The sequence below is a fragment of the Oreochromis aureus genome, linkage group 19, assembly GCF_013358895.1.
Source record: "Oreochromis aureus strain Israel breed Guangdong linkage group 19, ZZ_aureus, whole genome shotgun sequence".
NCBI classification, from domain to species: domain Eukaryota; kingdom Metazoa; phylum Chordata; class Actinopteri; order Cichliformes; family Cichlidae; genus Oreochromis; species Oreochromis aureus.
Genome location: NC_052960.1, coordinates 13,586,971 through 13,608,313, shown reverse-complemented (window position 1 = coordinate 13,608,313; position 21,343 = coordinate 13,586,971). Strand labels below are relative to the sequence as shown.

The 21,343-nt window shown below is 41.5% G+C and overlaps 2 protein-coding genes across 3 annotated transcripts in view; one reads left to right on the top strand and one right to left on the bottom strand.

Moving 5' to 3' along the window:
• The first annotated feature begins 1,695 nt into the window (after window positions 1–1,695).
• Window positions 1,696–5,783, top strand: LOC116326057 (ankyrin repeat domain-containing protein 34B). The gene is made up of 4 exons (XM_031747156.2): window positions 1,696–1,908; window positions 2,376–2,558; window positions 2,831–3,047; window positions 4,693–5,783. Exons 1-4 carry the CDS (start codon window positions 1,696–1,698, stop codon window positions 5,544–5,546), a joined length of 1,467 nt encoding a protein of 488 aa, XP_031603016.2. The 3' UTR covers window positions 5,547–5,783.
• A 1,053-nt stretch (window positions 5,784–6,836) lies between these two features.
• Window positions 6,837–21,343, bottom strand: part of zgc:110158 (uncharacterized protein LOC553590 homolog) — a 37,182-nt gene continuing 22,675 nt past the window's right edge. Inside the window, exons 5-18 of one of the 2 annotated variants that reach the window (XM_031747183.2) lie at window positions 20,858–20,947; window positions 16,344–16,427; window positions 15,128–15,187; window positions 14,978–15,044; window positions 14,500–14,564; window positions 14,057–14,118; window positions 13,762–13,807; window positions 13,156–13,191; window positions 12,967–13,021; window positions 12,650–12,720; window positions 12,163–12,241; window positions 12,044–12,072; window positions 11,783–11,884; window positions 6,837–9,927 (exon numbers count right to left, since the gene is read on the bottom strand). In XM_031747183.2, coding sequence (XP_031603043.1) covers window positions 9,898–9,927; window positions 11,783–11,884; window positions 12,044–12,072; window positions 12,163–12,241; window positions 12,650–12,720; window positions 12,967–13,021; window positions 13,156–13,191; window positions 13,762–13,807; window positions 14,057–14,118; window positions 14,500–14,564; window positions 14,978–15,044; window positions 15,128–15,187; window positions 16,344–16,427; window positions 20,858–20,947 — 876 coding nt within the window. In that variant the 3' untranslated portion in view covers window positions 6,837–9,897. The remainder of the gene's footprint in view (window positions 9,928–11,782; window positions 11,885–12,043; window positions 12,073–12,162; window positions 12,242–12,649; window positions 12,721–12,966; window positions 13,022–13,155; window positions 13,192–13,761; window positions 13,808–14,056; window positions 14,119–14,499; window positions 14,565–14,977; window positions 15,045–15,127; window positions 15,188–16,343; window positions 16,428–20,857; window positions 20,948–21,343) is intronic. The other variant, XM_039603679.1, reaches the window with a different exon arrangement.

Genomic DNA, 21,343 nt, shown 5'->3' with positions numbered 1-21,343 from the left:
TTGTTCACTGGTGCAACCATTAAGTTGGTCAATGAACGTGGGGTGTTCTTAGTTTTTCACACACTGTTCTGCATTTTGGCTTAGGTTTTGTTAAATGAATAATGTCACATTATATTCTAATGCGTTGTTCTTTTGAGGTTGTATTTACCTAATTTATCCTGATGAGAACTGTATGGGTGTACTTCTTTTTACCATGACTGTATATTAACAGTCGCTTAGTGCTCTGAAAGAACAAAAGATTAAAATACAAACAACAGAAGTGCGTCAAAAATGTTCAGATACAAATGAGCTGCCATGAGTTTAATGTGTGAGCCTGCGTTTAGTTCTCGGTGTTTCTCATCTATGTCTCCCTGCCAGTGTTTGAACACAGATGGTCGCAAAGCAGATGAGAACTGTTCAAAGCTGACTCATATCAAAGGCCCTCTGGCTCTTTTGAAGTGTAGTGTTTGCAACAGGTGACATTTTGGGCTTAAAACCATTTATGACTTTGAACAGTAGCCGTGGGCTGAACCTCCCTTTGACCCAGCAGGTAAGGAGAGGACAGATCAGGACGGAGGGAGACAGAGACCGAGGGAGTACATGAAAGTTAGTATCCTATCACTTCATGTTCGGCTGATTGCTGCAGGCCAGCGACACGAGGACGCTTCATGCAGAAAACCAAGCAAGTAAAGAATCAGGATAAAATTCGGAGCAGGGTAGTATTTTTTTTTTTTTTTGCATCGTATCTGGATAACTTGAAGATGACCACTGTCTTTGTGTTTTGTTGAAGAAGACTGAACAGAAAAATTAAGGTAAGAATGATGTTGAATGTAGGTACTCTGTGGATACTCTGTTCATCCATTAAAATTTTCACTGATATTAGAAGAAAATTTTAAAATGACACTAAATAGCCAAAAGCATTCACTCATCTGCCTAAATGCACATATGACATCCCATTCTTAATCCAAGGATTTTATATGATGTCGGCCCACTTTGTAGCTAAAGTAGCTTCAACTCAGAAGCACATTTGTGAGGTCAGACACTGATGTTGAACGAGAAGGCCTGCCTCGCAGTCTCTGCTCTAATTTATCTCAAAGGTGTTCTGTCTGGTTGAAGTCAGGACTCTGTGCAGGCCAGTCTAGTTCTTCCACACCAAACTCGCTCATCCATGTCTTTATGTTACTTGGTTTTTGCACTGGTGCACAGTCATGTTGGAACAGGAAGGGGTCATCACTAAAAAGTTCCCAAAAATCTGGGAGCATGAAATTGTCCAAAATGCCTTTGTATGCTGAAGCATTAAGAGTTCCTCTCACTGGAATAGTTCTCCACTGCTCTAGAGTCCAGCAGTGGCGTGCTTCACACCACTCCATCTGGCTGCTTGGCCATGGAAAGCCATTCCAGGACATTCTCTATGCTCTCTTTTTGAACTAATCAGGTGAACATATGAAGTTTGCAGGTCTGTAGTGATTGACTCTGCAGAAAGTTGGAGACTTAATTTTAAACACCTGTGGCCATGGAAGTTATTGGAACACCAGAATTCAATTATTTGGATGTATGAGTGAATACTTTTGGCAATATAGTGCATGTGCAAGGTTTTCATTTGTCATAGTAATCCAATTAGTGCTCTGATTACAGGATTGAGGCATTTCTGCATCTATATATGATATGATATTATTAGTATCAGAATGATAAATGACTGAATGCCCTACAGCGGTGATGTTGGACCCTCTGTCAGACTGTAGCCCGCTCATCAGTGCAGCATCCTCTGGGAAGCTCCGTCTAGTCCGTCTGCTGGTAGAAGGTGGAGCAGAGGTAAATGGGCGCAACCCTAAAGGAGAGACAGCTCTGCTGGCTGCCTGCAAGGCCCTGAGAGGGGAGCCTGCTGGGCCTGAGACAATTAAGCTCCTCACATACCTCCTCCAGAACAAGGTCAGTCCGCAGTGACAAATAGTCACCATTAAATACAGACACTTGAATGTAAACATGTGCATACAAGTTCAGCAGTTTATTGACTTAGGTGTATTTTTAATGCATAAAAACTGTACTTGCTCTAAGAGAGGAGAACTTTTAATGCATAGTAAACAGGCTTGTGATCTATCCAGCTCTGCTTGTGTAACCCATCCAACTAAAAGGGTGTTCCTGAACATGTTGGCACCAGAGAACAGAATATAACACTCTGTGAGTCACAGTTGAGAGCCACAATACAAAAGCAACAGTGCCAGATCAGTTCTAATTAAGAGAGCATTAGCCAAATTGCACAGAGTCCTGCTAAATTTGGTTTCTATAAAATATACACTTGAGCTTTCCGAGTGACTCCTAACACCGGACCATTTCTCTTCTGGGATTATCATTTATCACTGAGTTAATCACTCAATTGGATCTTTTGCACCAATCAGGCAGATCCTAATGCAAAAGACCGGGCGGGCCGTACTGCGCTGATGTACGCCTGTATGGAGCGTGCGGGAGCTCAGGTCGCAGCCACACTCCTTGCTGCAGGAGCCGACCCAAGCATGGAGGATTACTCTGGAGCCTCAGCTTTGGTCTACGCCATCAACGAGCAGCATCAGCCTACTCTGAAGGTTAGTAAGGAACAAAGAAAAAAATGAAATAAAGTGTAAATCAATACATTTAAAGGATGGAAGAGGATATTATGGGGTTTGGCACTGTTTATATGTTGGGGTTTTAACCCTATATCACCCTAAGATAGAGTTAATTTCAGTTAATTGATATCATTTGGTTCATTTTAAATGATTATCATTAAAACTACCAGGATGTAATAGAACTCCAAAAGAAGGAGATTTCACCTCCACAAAACCTGTAAAGTTACTTTACCAGCATTCTTGTACTTCAGGTATTGATGGATGCCTGTCAGGCCAGAGGTCGTGACATCATCATCATTGCCACAGAGCTGGGTGTGCATGGAGGCCCTGTGACCAGACGCTATCTGAATGTTCTCCCATCCCCAAACATCTCACCGGTGTCCTGCATGTCCCCATCTGACATCGTCCTGAAGACAGGCTCGCCAAACTCACCCGAGGGCGAAAACATCTTCAACTTCAGAGCAACAAGTGAGCAATGAGCTTTGTTTAAAGGAAAATGCCTTGGTTTAATTGAGTTATGGTGTATCCCACACCAGCAGGCAACTTGCAAAAGATGTATAACCAACAGAAAGCTTTATGTCTGCACTCATCGTGGGCATGAATCTCATGGTAATTTGGGGCTTTTAAGGATTTCTTTGAACTCTTCTTTTTTTCCAGGGTGAAATGGCTGTACAGTATACCCCCTCAATGTCTTAAATAAAAAGAACTGGGTGCATAAATTTGAATTTATTTTGGACTTTCTCTAATCCACAAGTTATTCAGACACATCTGAATAAGTTGTACTTACATACAACTGTTTAAACTGATGATATTGGAATATGCAATTGTTTAGAAATGGCTCAGAGAGACATTACCAGTTTGTTTGAATCTTTCTTAGATCTTCAGTGAGTTCCTTGTATACTTTTGACCCTGTGTGGATTAGAAAAAAACTTATGCATCCAATTCTTGTTTTTTAAAATCAATAAAGATGTCTGCTGTATAATCATTCCACCCTGGAAAAAACAGAATTCAAAGGAAATCATTAAAAGCCAAAAATGATCTTGACAGTCATGCCCATGATGACTCCATGTAAACTTCTGACCACAACTGTATTTCAAGACACTGACACCACTGTTGGTTTTAGTTAAAGTTCCAACAAAGCTGCATTTCTGACCACACCAAACCAGCTAGAACTGTCACTGCGGCCCTCACAGCGTTTTCCATCTGAACAGAAACATTTCATCACAGGATGAGTTCTGAAAGGATTGGCGGACCCAATGCATGTCAACAAAACACTCCCCCACAGCATAACGGATTCCCTAACCAGCTCTGAATAATATTATCAGAGTTGTCTGGCTATACCACCTTAAAACGGGAGATCAATACCGCAATCTCTATATGCAGACACTTGCCTCTCCTGGATAATAGCAGATCAGCACTGAACAAAAACAAGTCTAGACAGATGAGAATAAATGCCTTGTGGTTGAAATCATTAGCTGCACGCTCATTCCCGAGGAGACAAAATGAACATGTGTTGCCAGGGTGAGTGAAGCTTGTAATGAAAGAAGCTACAGGTCCCGACTATGAACTCGATTTGTACCATAGAAGCAGAGTGAATAAAGACAGATGGTTGTTATGGGAAAGATGTGTCATGTGAGGGTAAGTGATGAACTGGGGAAAACCTGGCTGAATATTTTTAGAATTTAAATCACACGCTATGCACAACATATTTATATGAATGTGCAGCTTTGCCTTGCTTTATTCTGGACTGAAATAGGATGGATTGCCATGGCTTCCTGCGTGGCACTGTGAGAGGTGTTCAAAGTGGGCAGATGTAAATCACAGGGACGGAGATATCATCTCACAATGTGACCACTGCTGCAGCTTATCTCTTCTAAACAACCAGAAGGAATACAGCATGAAACAGTAGACATTATCAGTGATTTTTATCATAGATGTTCACCTTTTTAAGACACTCTATTGATAGATTAAAAGCCTTGTATGTATCCAACAGGGACACAGCTTTATGACAAATATGAAGAAACATTACAGCAACAGAGAAAGGATGCCTCTTCTCAACAGCTTCTACATGTATGATTTTAACCCCTAAAACTGACGTATTTTCTTCCACCAGGCCAACGAGGAAGTAGCAGCAGCATTAGCAGCAGACGTCCCTCCTGTGAACCACTGAGCCTGTGCAGCTCTCCCCCTCTCAGACAGAGAATATCATCTGAACCCTGGCTAGCGATTCACAACCTGGCCTGTCTGAACAGAGCTTATGAGGAGGGCATGAGGGAGAGGAGCCCACAGGAGGAGAGAGACAGAAAGGATTTGAGAGGGGAGAGAGGAAGGAATAAGGGTGAGGAAAATGAGGAAGAAGAAAAGGAGTCCCATTTTGATCATTCCAGAGTGGAAGAGAGGAGACGAGGCAAGGTTCAAATGAGAGATAACGGATATGGAGGAGGGAATTACAGCCGCAGCCACGAGGATTTCTCTTTGAAGGCTTCTCATTCAGTCGTCTCGCTCACTGAGATGAGCTCTACTCATGCAACACCCGGCAGCATGGTCCTCGAACGATGTGTCACTCCTGCAGGGTCACTCTCAGACAAAAAGCTCTCCACCTGCCTGCCCCCTCACTCCCAGCTCCGCAGGAATACCCTCCCCTCTGTCACAGTCGACCCTCCTCTGCTTCACCTCCCTCCTTTGATAAGTCAATCCACATCTTACCTCCAGGTTCCAACCCAGGTTTCACCAGCCAAAAGCAGAACCATGGTGTTTCTGCCTCACCCACCCAGCTCCTCTCCTCCCTCTAGAGCATCAGTGAGGCCAGCTCCACTCCCTCCACTGCCCTCAGCTTCCTCTGTCACCTCGCTGGTTCCTCCTTCTGCCTCCTGCTACAACGAGAGAAACAGGAGGTCACTGTGTCGTCACTCAGTGCAGCTTGAACAGCTAAAAGGAGGAACGCGGATGAACTATTTAGACATGTGAGACCATATTATATTTGAAGGATAGTGGTCCCAGTGTCATTTTAACAAGTTAGGCCCGTCAGTACTTGGACTAGTTTTAGGCTCTACTGTAATCATGGGAAGAGAAAAGTTTGGAGAAGGAACAGAACAGCAGAGAATTTGAAGCATACTGCAAGATGATAAGAAAAGGAAATACTTACGATCTATCTTAAGCACCGCACATCATCCATCAAACATGGTCGAGGCAATGGTATAGACACATATGTCTGCCAGTGTAACAAGGAGTTTTTATTGATGGTGTGACTGTTGATAGAAGTCACAGGATAAACTCTGAAGTGTGCAGGGCTACAACACTTGGATAATGAAAGAAAATGGGATATTCTTCAATCGCCAAGTCAGTTACCTGATCGTAACCCAATAAGACATGTTTTTAAGTGCTTTAATTTTCTTCAGATACTCCAGCTTCCATCCCACAATCTAGATATGCATGTTAGGTCCAGTGGTGACCTTAAATGTATGTTGTAGGTGTGATTGCTAGCATGAATGGCTGTTGGTCTGTGTTAGGCCTTTAACAAACTGTCCAGGGTTTATGACAGCTGGGACAGGCTCCACCTTCCCTCAAAACGTTGAATTAGATACAAATACAGCCTCTGAAAAACAATTAATGAAACACTTTTGTTATACCTCATGACTCAAAGCTGAAAAACAGCACTTCAGTCACATTTTGATTGTTTGATTTAACACTGTGGTGGTGTCCAGAGGACAGTTGCTGTCCAAAAACTTACAGAGCTTGCTGTATACTCAGACTTGTGATTCTGAGATGGAGTAAGGTTTATTAACTAATTTTAAGAGGATACCTGCTTAAATTCTCATTCAACACGAGCAAGCGATAAACTCAAAGCAAGCTGTGGAAACCTTTCACAAATATCTGGGTTAAAAACAAGTGTTTTGTCACAGAAGTACAACGTGAACCAGCAGAAAGAAATGCAATGAAAAAGAAGGCTGATATGATAAGAAATTGAATAGTCAATCAACAGATAACTCAAACACACTAACAATGGGAAAGTGGAGTGTTCTTAGAATTAAGTAACTTAAGGTTTCTGCAAAACTGTTTAAATAATTAATTAATTGTAAATTAATTTCTGGCTGCAGCCCACTTGTTGATTCTATATTGAACACAATGGAGAAATAAACTGTATGAAACGAATATTTAGAAAGAAAAAACTCATACATACCTTTTAAAAATTGACTCCTGTTCATCAACTTTAACATTTATATTGGAGGCAAAAATTTATATTCATGGCAAAAGGAGTGAAGTCATTTTATTTATTTTTAATATGTATCTACAACAAGGGGGACACAGGCAAAAAACGACTGACAACTTGATGAAAATTAAAACAAAACAAACAAAAAAAAAAATACATTATCAATGCAGATTTCCCACCTTTTTTCCAATAAGCAACATTTTTTTTCGTCTAAAGAAACTTTACAATATAAAGAAACATACGAAGGAACCTCTTATTTTACTACACAAGACATTTAGGATCTGAAACTACCCTAACATGAGATACAAAGCAACTCCCCAAGGACAGACTGCCTCATATTCAATACTGCTTTGTCATCAAGAGGAAAAATGAGGAACTGAACAGGAAAAAAACAAACAAAAAACAAACAAACAAAAAAATCTTTACTCCCCACCCCCTCCCCCAAAAGTCCTCTCTTAACCCTCCCCACCCCTGAATGTTACAGTATTATACATCAGCACAATAGAAATACAGAAATGATCAACGTTGTGACGGCTTTACTTACAGGACAGAAAGAAGTCGGACTGCATTTTATACAACAGCATTTCAAAGTACAGGGGAGGAAAACGCCTCTTCCTGCACCACCTCCACCGCTTCTTAGCAACAAATCTGTCCCACGTGTTATTGTTTTTCCCATTTTTACTTTCCCAAACATTTCTCTTGCCTCATTTTTAAATAGATTAAAAAAATCCTTCATAGTAAAGCATGTACTCTGGTCCCTGGTGCTTTGGATTGAGAGCCAGTGTCCTTTGTACCCCTCCTTTGCGATTCAGTTGTGTCAAGAGGCTACAAGTTTAATTATAAAAATGTCCTCTTTACCTCTGTTTTTGACCATGAATTTGCAAAAACAGAGGTAGGTTGGTTTTTCCCCCCAATAAATTTCCAATAAAAGAGGCAGAGGAAGAAGACTTATATCTCATCTGAAGCTCAGTTTTTCAGGTACATGTGTGTGACAGTGAATTAGCTTGACTACAAAAGGTTTTTCCTCCCTTGTCCCGCTGGACCCCTTGACACAACAGCGCCGATGCACAGTAAAAGCCCCACTTTTGTCTGTGATGAGGTGAAATAGCATAATAGTCTATAGCAGCTCCAGTTTCTCTCGTCATTCATATTATTTCTGAGTAAAAGACACGCCATCTCTGAACAAATACACAGTTGCCCAAATCAGCTCGTTTCTGATCAACTGTTAAAGTCGTGATTTGAAATATCAAAACATGTCAATGATATCAAAATGCATTTTACAGTATTTACAAAAAAAATTAAAATTAAAACATGGAGAGTTGTACCCAAAAAAAAAAAAAAATTATCAGAGAGGGGTGGTGTGTGACTGAGTGTCTGTGTGTCAATGCTGGCCTATTAGAGAGGTGAGAATAGGGAAGCAAAAGGAAGGGAGGCCACTCGCTACAGTCAACAGAGCAATGCCATTGCTGCTTCCTGACCTGCCATTCTCCAAAATAAAGAAAAACACAGTTGATCCGATCAGCAGATGGCCAGAAGCCATTTCACCACAAGCAACCGCAAAAAGAGGAAGGACAGCACATATTCGAACGAAAACACCTGCAAGCTAAAATGAGCGGTGTGAAAGCAAGCGCCCGCAAAGCGCAGACGGACATCACAGTGTGTGGGGGACCTCATCGGCAAACGAAAACGATCCAAGTGTTCACTACAGGTCAGCAGACAGACTAACATGTTACGTATGTACACGACAGAGTGAACAGTGGGAAGCATTAGTGGGAGCGGTGTGAGTGTGGTCAAACTGTGGACTCGTGATAACGTCAGCACCTTTCGGGATGGATGGAGGGGGTCTAATGATGGAGATAAGGAGATGCTGCTGAGTGGATCTGCATATTTACACAGTTGCTACTAGTTCTGCAGTTGAGAAAGAAATAATAATAATAAAAAAAACAGGGATAACACTTAAAAAAAAAAAAAAGGAACAATGATTCATAAGACAAATTAAAAGTACATAAATAAATAGAGCTGTGCATTTTACTGCAGGGAACCTAGGAGACTCTTCTTCTGGTGGGAGTTACTGAGCAACAAGTTAAAATTTTAGATCTTATAAAAAGAAGTTGCCAACCTCCCAAAAAACAAAACAAAAATAAACAAAAAAAACAAAGAACCAATTAGTACCGTGAGGAATAAAATCTTACCTGCAGGGGGCAGTGTGCTCACACGGAGCCTCATGTTACACAGCAAATAATTACTGATTTCTGTGCACGTATACTGTCTTCATCATAATAAATGTGCCCTTACAAACAACAGAAAATTAGAACCTAATCTTAAAATGATCATACCAATAATCATTAATAACAATAATAAAAATAGCAATGATACAATACATACACAAAAAAAGGAAAATCCTGTTCACTGATCATCACAACACCTCTGTTACAAATGTACACACAAGGAGAACAATGTGGGGGGCACGAAGGAGGTCGTTTCTTCCCGACCTGCCGATAACCCCATCAGGAACAGCAACAAATCAAAAGACGATGATTAAAAAAACAAAACAAAAAATCCAAAGTCGTGGTTGAGACGCTTCCAGGCAGCTGCTGAGAGACCTGACACTGTGTCATTAGGGGGAGGGCTGTGTTTCAAGTCTCTTTTCTCCCCCTTTCTCTCCATTTGTCCTCCTTCCCTCGCTCATTGTCTAGACCCTGACAGGAAGCCAGGGAGGCTGGGGCCGGAGTCAGAGAGGAGGCTCTTCCTGTTGCTCTGTGACTGCTTCCTATTCACACCCGCAGCCAGCTTACATGCTCCGGGAGGGCCCGTCTTAATTAGAGTCCCAGCATGCTCAAGGGCTGTCCCAGAAGGCTGTGGCCGTACAGTTCCCGAGTGAGAAGAGGGGAAAATTAAAAAACAAAAACGGGGTGGTGGGTTGGGTGGTAGTGGGTCCCCGTTTGAGGAGGGGACAGAGGGCATGTGTGGGGGGAGGAAGGGAAGTGATCCAGTCCAAGGTGAAGAAAGGATTCAGTTGAAGGAAAAAAAAAAAAATCAGGTGTAGGGTTACAAAAAATAAAGAGGGGGAAAGAAATAAATGAAAATACAAAAAAAAGGAAAATAAAATCACACACTCATCGTCATGTTGGGTGAATACTGAAAAGAGAGAGAGGGAAGGGGGAGGAGGGCACAGATGAGTGGATATGTCACTGACAACATTTAAACACCAGAGGGCGCTCAAACCCCGCCCTGCAAAGCTAGAGGAAGCTCAGACTAAGGTTGAAGCCAAGCTTTAACTCACCAGACTCAGGCAATCAGAACTTTCTGCTGTATGTCTAATAAGGGCTGGGAATGGTACATATATGATTTGTATGGACTGAAATCAATCCTAGCTTTCAAACAGATATTTAGCATTTATCCAGCAGCTGTTTAACTCAGATGATACCCTGCCCCGCTACTGATTAGCCGAATCGAGTGATTAAGGCTTGGCTCGAGTTCTAGTCTGTGCACCCCGTGGCTCTTCAGGCCAAAGGTAAGAGACCATTACAGTTTTTTATACAATACAAGGAGCAGTACCCCCGTCCACCTGCTCTGTGCCAAACACAAGGCTGACAGATACTGCCACTTCTAGTCATTTAGTAAATTCTTAAAATGAAATAAATCCAGGTATTTATCATATACTCAAGTGCAGCAAACATTTATGTCAATCAACTGCAATCACATCACTGATACAGAGGGAACTGTATGAGCTTTTAAGTGATTAGTAAGCGGCTACAATGCAAGCAGAACACAAGTTATTAATCCACTATATATATATATTTTTAAAAAAACACTATTCCACACATGTTTTTTCCCTCTTTTTTAGACATTGAAAATTGTATTCAGTGTAGCAGGTTTTGCTTTTCAGGTTTATCAGGCTGTGTCCCAAATTACAAAGTATATCATAATATATAATTAAACCTAAAGAGGAAGAACAACTTTTTCCTAATAAAGAGTTCAGTCCAAGTACAAGCTCTAAATACTCACCTTTAGACATTTTTTTTAATTCTTGTCTCTGTATGATCAGTTAGATATAGTCATCATAACTGAACAGTTTGGGCTGTGAACACACAAACCTACTGTTTGCGAGGGGCAGCCAATCAGAAGAAAGGTGGCTTAAAGTGTGAGGGAAGTGAGCTAAAACAGCATGTATCAGACAGCGGGTGAAATGAAGCACAAAGCCCGGTTTTAGACAAACTGGGATTATTCTGATTTGTGAAACATGCAAAGCTACTCTAGTCAAGTCTAAGAAGAAAATATGGAGCATAACAGAAGCTATTTAAAAGTATAAAGACTAAATAAGAAATAAAGCTGCACTTAAAAACAAGCCTAAAACTAGTTATTTCAAAAGGTCTGCTTGCTTCCTTGTTACCAAAACCTGACCTAGAAATTGAGCTGGGTCTTTTCAGGCCCCGTTGTGTGGCCACAGGCCTCCTTTGCGTGTGAGCAGAGTCACGGTAATAAAATTAGTTTTGGCGTGAACTGCTGTTATTTTTGTCTGTGACTGATTGTTAATTCCTACTATGTCATGCTTCTCCTCATGTTAGTGATATCCTCTTCTCGTCCGTATGTGTCTATTTAGTTGTGGTCTGACGGTCACTGGTTTGGGCAGGTTTGCCATGAGCTAGTCATGAATCTGGACGAGTAAAGAACTTTTACTTTAAATTGCTTTTTAACACTTCCATGTGTCACAAGACTTTTTTTTTTTTTAATGGCGTCCATTGAAAAGCAACACTGCTACCTTACTGCTCCAATACTAAGATGCGTTTAGACTAACCAATTCAGCTAAAGTAAATTAATCATCTGAAGTGGGACCAAATTTCATAAATATTACCAAAACATTTTCAACAGTCTGAGATTAATTCTAAAAAACCAGGTGCACCCTCTGCTTGCATTCTTCCACTGGTTCATGTCAGGATGTCAAGGAGAACTGTTAAGGGGTCATGAGATGCCATTCATTCGCTCTACTCACACTTTCGCTTTGGAATGGGTTCAAAAAGTTGCCGCCCATTTCGCCGTCATCTCTCGGCGTCCCAGGAGGGTTGTTCATGCCCCCCATGTTATTGGGAGAACTCTAGAGGCAGAAACGGAGGGTAAAAATCAACGTTAAACTGATAAATTGTTTCTTATTGGCAACACAGTTGAAGTGCAGAATTCAGATTCTGAAAAAGTGCTTTAGTTTACAAAAATACCCCAATAAGAAGCGTTTATAGAAAATCTGATGTTGACATACCTTTGGCAACCCATCCATATCCCCAGACCCTGAGGAAGTAAAAGGAGATAAACAGGTCAATTGTTTTTGTAAGCAGTTTCTGTTTGTACACACACCAAACCATCAGTGTTCAAACCCACCTAGTGATCCATTCATGTGGTGTGGCTCCATGGCTCCCATAGCTCCCATTGGCCCATCAGGCCCAGGTCCCATAGGGAACTGGTGAAAAGGTGTGGAACAAATCTAATGAGTAACCGCTAACACGATTCTCCATCCTTGACCTCTCTGATATAATTGTGATGTTTTCAGCCCGAGGTGAAGTTGAGATTGTTTAATTTATTCTCCCTACTTCATTCCCAGTCAATTCTTATTGAGCTCACTGTGGCAGCATTAGGTTTCTCTAATGCTGGATTGTACTGGTGCCCAGTGATGTGGTTATAAGCCCTATTAGAACTGGATTATATTTTGAGGGCAAGACTGTGTAATTTTAATCATTACAATAGCATCCATTATTTTAGCCAAGAATGAATGTGCAATATCTGAAAAATTAAGCGAGGCTGAAAAGTTAAACTTCTAAGAGAACAGTATAGTATTACTGTTAAAAAAGAAAAGTTATGGGAGACTCACATTGGGTCTGTTGCCTCCAGGTCCAATTGGATTCATCATCGTATAGATGTTTTCACTGGAATTAGTTGAATCTAAGAAAAAAGAGAACAAAACCTTCAGTTTTGGGATATCAGAAGGTTGATATAAAATCTCTGAATCAAATATGAAAACAGGAAAGTAGACATGAAATAATGAGAGCACTCAGACTGACAGCACTCGGTGAGTGGACACACTCATGCTTTTTTGTTTTTTTGTTTTTTAAGTGAAAGGGAAAATGGGAGACACTTCTATTTCTAATGCACAAGTGTTAGTGCTGGGGACACAGTTAGGTGACGCACCACCTGGGCTGGGCATGATGGGAGTTCCAGGTGGACCTCCTCCGCCTGGAGGACCCTGAGGAAGGAAAAAAAGAAAACTGTAAAATTATACTCATCGGAGCATAAATGAAGCATTCTTTAATACAAAAAAAAAGAAAAAAGCCTACACTGCATCCTAGTCAGCGGACATGCTTTTATATAACAACTCACCACATAGTTTCCTGGAGATGAGGAGGAGTAGGCTATCTGCAAGGGGGAGGAAGAAATAAAGAGTCAGATCTGAAGGCTGAAAGATAGAGATGTTCATCTAGACAAGAAAATTAAAACTAATGCAACAATCCTGCAGTAAACGGCGAGTCTGTCAGGGAGATTTTCTTCAGCTGGTGAAAATGCTTTGTCAAAAATTTCCTCGACTTTTTGTGAAGAGCTACCCGTTTATTATTTTTGGATATTTAACAAAGGAGATGCATGACTTTGGTTTAGCATCACGGAACAACAATGAGAAAGCACATTCTTTTCAGAGCTTTAATTGCTGTTGCTTAAACTTTAGTCATCTCCAAATGTACTTGATGAACCTGGTTTTAGGGGACAAACTTGCCAGCACTGACTGATGCAGCACATTAGCAGTGTTCAAAATGATCTCCAACATTGTTTAAACACGTTAAATACTTTAAATCTGTTTAGGAAAACTAGACAAGTTCATTATCGAGTTATTATACAATGCATTGAGTTTGAATATTGCCAAGTTATTGCTATTCTTGTTGCAATAAGTCTGCCTGCCACCTATCGTGTATGTGCAGAGGGCTTCAAACTCACAGAGTTAGCATTAGGACCTGGCCAAGGCCCTCTTCCTCCGGGACCCCTGAGGGGAAAAAAAAAAAAAAGTTTAGAAAGCAAACCAACAATAAAGGGAACTGGGAATATAAAGGAAATATGAGAGTTATTTAAGTTTACTAGATCCAAGGATAAACTCTGGACACCTTTTTCCAACAGCTCCTCAGAATTAATGAAGAACATTTAACCACTGATGTCCTTTTTTGGGTTCTGCTTGCTACTAAAACTACTTGCGAATGAACAGCAGTATGTTGAAGATGAAGCAAATGGGACTTACATGTTCATTCCTGGCATTGGACCACCCATTGAGTTGGGAGGAGGCCTCATACCTCCATAATTCTAAGAGACAAGATGTTTAAAAAACAACACACAGTTAGAGCTTCGAAGCAAAGTTACAAAAACTCTAAAAAGATTTGATTTTGTTGAGTGCATAGGATTCAGTGTTTTGTTTTATATTCACACAATATGCAAACATGACTGGACTGTCAAAGGCAGATAAGAAAAGACAAGTCTTTACTATAAGTGGGTGAGTAACGACAATTATAGCAACGGACTCAAGAAAAGTTACATTTCACCCTGTAAGAGACGCTTCCATACAGTTATATAACCATTAAAAGCAAGCCTAAGTGCACAGCTGTCTCATTCACTATTACAATTACTAGATGTAGAAACTAACTCCCATCAGAGTTTCGTGCCCTCTACGCAGCCGATTTGTCATACCTGTGGGCCCATGGCCATTCCTCTGGGAGGGTTCATTCTCATTGGTCCACCCATGTTAGGATGACCTGCAAGAAAAGAGCCCCAGAGTCACACACTGAAAGCAACACAGGAATTAAGAAATGCCACAGACAATGGTTCATTCTAAGCCCTTTGGTAGCAACACTCGGGCCTCTGAAGCTATAATCTGCAGTTAAAATCAGCACGGACCCCTTCCTGAGCCAGACACACCCACACATATTCAATCTATTCAGGAAGAAATAGTCACACAATCTGAATTTATACAAAATCCCCCAAAGCCCTAGTATGAAGACAATGCAGAGGGTTTTTTTTTAACTTCTTGATTACAGACCAAATCTTTTAAGGTATTTTGAAATATCACTACTTTTAAAGTAGATTCAAGAAAATCCAAACTAAAACTTTAGTTACAGACCTATCATCTTCATCATCTGCTCTGACCTGTGACTACGACCGGCCTTACCTTGCGGTCTTGTTGGGTCCAAACTGTTTGGCAGGAGAGGCTGAGATCCTGGGATACCACCAGGAGGCTGAGAAAGGAGCAAACTGATCAACACACTGGCATATGTTGGCATCAAAATAGATAAACACAATTCAAAATGCTGCTCAGTACCTGATTTGGCATTCGGAGTGAGGGGCGCGGTCCACCTGGATACCGCGGTGACATGAAAGGCTGCAGTAAGAAACAGGGGAAGAAGGAAAAAAGAGGGAAAGGAGCGAATGGAGGATGGGAATTATAGGGCAAAGGAGGACACAGAGAAAACACAGTTTCTATTATTGATAAATTCAAACGCACTCAAACGGGTGATGGTGAGGACACAGATGAACGCAGTGGTGTTGGAGAATGAGAGATGACAGTGAAAAAAAGTGCAGATTCATCAACATAATAACTTGGAAACCAACAAAATACACTGGCATAAGAGCCTATTTTCTGATTTTCAAATCTCCCGCTTATACTAACAACATGCACTCACTGCATGCACATTTGTGTGTGCTTAACTGCAGCGCTCACACAGCTCCCTGCACAGCCCACGTGCTCTCACTGTGGTGTAAGCTGATTCGGCCTGTGGTCTGCCTGGCGTAGTTAGAGACACCTCAGGCCAACAACACCGTTCAAAACCTTAGCGGAAGCGTGTCCACACTCTCTCGCACATAAGACGGAAACCAGAAACCACAAGAATGAAGAGCTGAGCTGCCGCAGTTAATGGGTAAAGGCTAGCTTTACCTCCAGAGTGGCATCTGTAGCTACTGTTCTGGATAACCGCTGAATGACTGAGGATTGAAGTTTTTAAAGACTGGATACAAGTTTGTCAACTGGCAGGCTTTAGCAACCCAAGCCTCTGGTTCTTCTATGTGCATCAGTATACCCATGTGTTTTGTACGTATATGTGACGTGTTTATAATGACTGTCCCCTGTTTTATTTATAAAGTGTTAAAACAAGTAAGCAGGGGGGAGGGGAGAGGTATGTGCATGTGTGTGTGCTAAGAGTGACGGAGAAGATAAGTGTGCAACCCCCCACAAGCTGCTCCAGGGGAGGGGCAGGGAGTGAATTATTCATCCCACACGGGGACAGCTGATTCTGGGTCTTGAAGAGGAGCTTGCGTTGCTGCCTCTGGAAGCTCGGCTTTCATAAAAAGGGGGCCGACATCTACGGGGAGTTACCCTGAACAAAACTGGAGCTCACAGGGCTCAAGGGTGGGAGAAGAAGAAGAAGGTGTGTGAGCAGTGAATGGGAAGAAAGAGGTAGTGTGTGGGTGAGGGGTAGAGGGGAGATTTAGAGGGAATGGAAAAAAAGAGGGGTGTTTGAGAGAAAGCATTTGCTTCTTACCTGGCCATGGGGTCCCATCATGGGGTTGCTGGGGTTGTGTGGGGGGGGCTGTGCATGGGGGGACTGCTGAGAGCCGGGTGGTCCCTTTAAGAAAGAAGAGCGATATCAGAAAGGGGAGGGGCAAAATGTGGGTTTACACCTGGAGGAATTACCCAATCAAAGTTATGAGAAGAAGACGATGGGGAGGGTTGGGAAGGGGGGGGGAGTCAGTGGGGAGTCTTTAATTTGAGGTAGAAGGAAGCAGAAAAGTGGGAAAAGCTGCGTCTTAACGTGGAGTTAAGAGTTACTCCTTAAAAACCCATAAAATGTAAAGTCATATAGGAATAGTTTCAATGTGAGTTTGAGTTCAAACAAGCTGATAGAAATCTTAAAGCATAACCATCTCTCTGATACTTTGGTCCTTCTTGTTGGAGGATTAAATGTATTCCCTAAATCCACATGGGGGCAGTATTGCCCAAGGCTCACTGCAACAGGACAGGCAGCAGCAGGACAGGCACAAGAGGTAACTTCAAACCAGAAAGATGATACTGGCAAAAACAAGTACAGGTTGGAAGTTTTTCCCTGCTTACTGTCAGCCTACTTCAAAGTAAAAACCGTGATCCTGTGAGGGACCCCTCTGCTCCTCTAAAACACCGCATCGTTATTGCCCACTTCTCACCCAGAGACACGAGGTTAACGGCCTCTAATAAATAAGTCATTATGCAACAGTCTTGTTTCTGCTCCATCACTGTTGGTGCCTTCAGTGCTTTGGTTTTTTTCCTTTTCCAGTTGTCCGAAGAAAACAAAAGCTGGCTGATTTAATGGTAAATGGAATTTTCCATGTATCCCTGCTAGGCATCCGGACACACACACAAAGACAGCACACCGATTACCTCAGTGAGTCTGGTCGTTTCCAGTCAGGGCCATAAGTATTTGGACAGTGACAACATTTTTTGTGAATTTACCTCTGCACACCCCCAATAATGGATCTAAAACAAAGCAATCCAGTGTAGACTTTCAGCTTAATCCTAGGGAGTTTATCAAAAATACTGCATTAGAAATTAATTATGCAGTTTTTTAAAAAACACAGTATTATCGGCTCAAACGTAACTGGACAAACTCTCAAAAATCATACCAAACGGCATGATTTTTAATACCTGATACACCAAACTCTTGCAGTCAGTGATTGCGTAAAGTCTCAAATGCACTGACATGACCAAAGGTTAGGTTTCCTCCCATGAAATGCTTTGCCAGCCTTTTACTGCAGCCTCATTAAGTCGCTGCTTGTTTGTGGGTCAGTCTGCCTTCAGTTGTCGTCACTAAATGAGAAACATGCTGGGTTGGGTTGATGTCCGGTGACTGACCCAACAATTTAGCAACATTACATTTCTTTGATTAGGAAGCTCTTGTGTTACTTCCGTTGTACATTTTGGGTCATTTTAGAGTCCCACTGTGAAGAGCCATCTGGTCAGTTTAGCAGCAGGCTGACTCTGAGCAGGGGCTATAGCCATGTACACTTCACAACTCATCCTGCTACTGCTATCAGCAATCACATCAGCAATAAACACAAGTGACCTCGTTCCACTGGCAGCCATATATGTCCATGCCATACCATTGCCTCGACCATGTTTGACGGATGATGTGGTATGCTTAAGATCGTAAGCATTTCCTTTTCTTCTCCATATGCTTCCCATCATTTTAGTAGAAGTTAGATGTGGTGTGGGCTTACAGGCCTTTTGATGTTGCTAAGCTCTCCAGCGCATTCCTTCTTTTTAAGAATGCACCATATTGTTGATTAGACCACTCCTAAAGTTTCCACCATCTTTGTTATGTTTTTTCAGCTGAATGACAGCCTTCTTCACTTGCATCAAAATCTCTTTGGACCTCATGCTGAAAGTCCCAGTGAGCAGCTACCAAATGCACATTCAACTCCAGACCTTACTTAATCAAGCGGGAAAAAAAGCTGGCCGCACCTGCTTAGCAGTTTACGTCCCAACTACTTCTAATGCTTTAAAATGTAAGAGTTAAGTTAAAAAAATGTTCATAAGTGCTAAACAGTCAGTTCAATATTATAATTTTTCAGTATTAGAGATGAGGTGAGATTAAGAAATCAGCTGACCAACAGAATCTGAAGCGATCGCTTTCTATAACTGACTTCCAAAAGTCCCTTTTTTTTCAAATGCATAGAGACAGACACATCAATTCCATACAACTGCTTGTGTTTGCTGGACAGACAACAGACCAACTGCTTGCTTGAGTAAGAAATAGGTGTACTAATTAACAACAAACAACAAGATTAGATGAGGTGTACTTTATTGTACGGACCAATATCTGTCTGGGGCAGCAGATTTGTCAGATAAAAGCTCTTAATAAATGCAATTCATGGAGAGAGAAAAAAACTTGAAACTTTGCAAAAAAAAAAAAAAAAAAAGAAGAAGAAAAGAAACCACTTGACCCAATTAATATGAGGTCAGCATCTCAGAAGAAAGTTTGAACAACCAACAACTATGATAATCTATTAGTGAATTATTTTTAAACACAAAAATGTCAAACATCTCAGCTGCGAACATTTGCTGTCTTTTTGCAGAATGATGGAAAATTGAACTGTTTGTTTTTATTTTGAACTCTTGCTCGTAAATTTTAAGTCATATCTTGAAGCTGTCATGTCTTATCTGACACACTGTAGACAAAATAACAACTCAAAAACAAGAAAAACATATCGACTGGTTATGAAAGTCATCAGCAGCTGCTGCTTGGATCTTGTATGTCCTTGACAGATTCCTGCATAGCTGCCTGTGTTGTATGTTAAGAGCATTTAAATTTGTGACTGCTTTAGCTGGAAAAAAAAAAAAGATATGGTGAAAGCAAGAGTTTAACATTTCTTAAAAGTCAAATATCAGAGGAGGTATTGTTTAGGTGTCAGGTCTGACGTTCTTAACGGCACTCAGGATTTCAAACAACGCTCTGCCTGCGTGAGGCACATTTGCAGTGAACAGCCGAAGCTTTCTGTTACAGTAAGGTCCCTTGAACACAATGTGCACACAAACACACAGACACACAAGCCATCGTCCAATCTTACTCCTCCACCAATGTTATAAATAGCACTTCCATGCATGTCTCGTCACCCCTTCTCCCCCCTACCCTTTCCCTTGCTTATTCACAGTCATACTCTCACTAGCCCCTCCACCACCATCAGCACCACCACCCTCACTCTCAGCCAGCAAACAATAGGGTGGGACGTAGCCACAGAAACAAACAGTGGGCCACAATCCTGGTGGCACTGATCTTTCACATTTCCCTCTCTTCTTACTCCTCCACTCACCCCTCTTCCTCTCCATCCTTCCCTCTCCCTTAATGTGTGACTCGCTTTTTCGCTCCTACTCTTCGCCATCACCTTATCGTGCCTCCTGCCAAATGCCAGTGCTGTCCATCACACCACTGCCTCACAGAGGATGCGTGTGTTTTTGTTTGTGAATGTGTGCTCGCATGCTTGCACGTGTTTGTATACTGTGTACGCGTTTGCGTCTGGTTCTCGTTACTCTTCAGACAGCCATCTCCCACACTAAAACCTTTCCCTTCACAGACCCGGGACAGGTCAGAGACAGACGAGATGGAGATGGAGGAGTGGAGAAAGGATGAATACGGGATGGCTGAATCACAAATCGGCTGAACAGCAGCCCAGCGAGCGCAGAGCCACAGATGAATGAACAGTACGAGCTTCAGAGGCTCTGGTGGGTGTAAATATCTAGAGTGGAATAAACAGTATTTGGAAAAATGTGGAGGGAAAAAAAAAAAAAGAAAGGGAAGAGAAGTGGGAGAGTTGGAGACCCAAACTGCGACTATGCTGTCATCTGATTAAACTCCATTATAGATTTTACAGTGAAAGTCTTAATTAGTAGAACCTGACTGATATCGGAAGTCAAATTAAAGGCTTAAAAAAACAAGTATCTGATCAGTATCTTAAGAAGTCTAATAACTGAGAAAAACCCTCCTTTTATTGTTTATAAATACAACAGATATTTTCAATTAGCAGCAAAGCCATGCCTTTTTCTTTAGATAAACTTTAGGTTAAGAAAATGTTCCTGTCTTCTTGTGTAAATAAACCATCAACTGGGCTAATCAAATATTGCTCGGTAATTAAGGTGCAAACAAGGCTGCTTTTATTTGCTACTTAAAAAAAGTTTTCATAAAATAAAAGTCAGCTTCTGTACAGGGAAGACTGTAATTACTGTCAGAATAATAACATGAATGAAAGTAAAAAAAAAAAAAAACCTGAATAATTTCTCAGCTGGGAAATGTCCACGTTTAGTGCAATTACTATAAAATGTGCTACCAATAAAATAAGAAATTGCTAGTTTTTCTTTTGCTCTACAGAAATAAGTGAACATCGGTTCACCATTATCTATTGCTGGACAAGGAAGTCAAAGAATAGACTAAATATAGATTATTTGTTTTGGGGAAGTCAGAAATGAATGAATGGCAGACGGGGTAAAATGATAAGTGGGTTTGGTTATGACACAAGAGTGGGGTCATACCTGGAAGAAGCCTGGGGGCATGGGACCACCTGGCATGGCATCATTGGGTGGCATGTTGCCCATCACTGGGCTTGGCGCTGCTGCTGCGCTCTGGAAAACACAAACAGATGAATTAAATATGGTGTTCGACGTGTACATGCATCCTTCACTGCTCTACCGTAATGTATATGTGCATGATGCTGCATTGGTCAACAAATGACAACAGGGGGCAGTGGCTGCACCTGCAATTGCCCCCCCCCCCACCAACCTCCATTTAAAGTTTAAATGTTATATAGAAGGCGGAGAAGAGAGATGAAATAACCCCCTCATCTCTTTCTTTAGGCAAGGACAGCAATGCAAAGAAAGACTTCAGGGAGAAACATACCAAAAATATTCAAACACATCAGAATAGGAACAATCGTAAAACGTCAGTGACACAAAGCTGTAAAGAGACCTGTGCCTGTACTCTGATCTATTCTATCATACACTCAGGAATAACACAGCAGT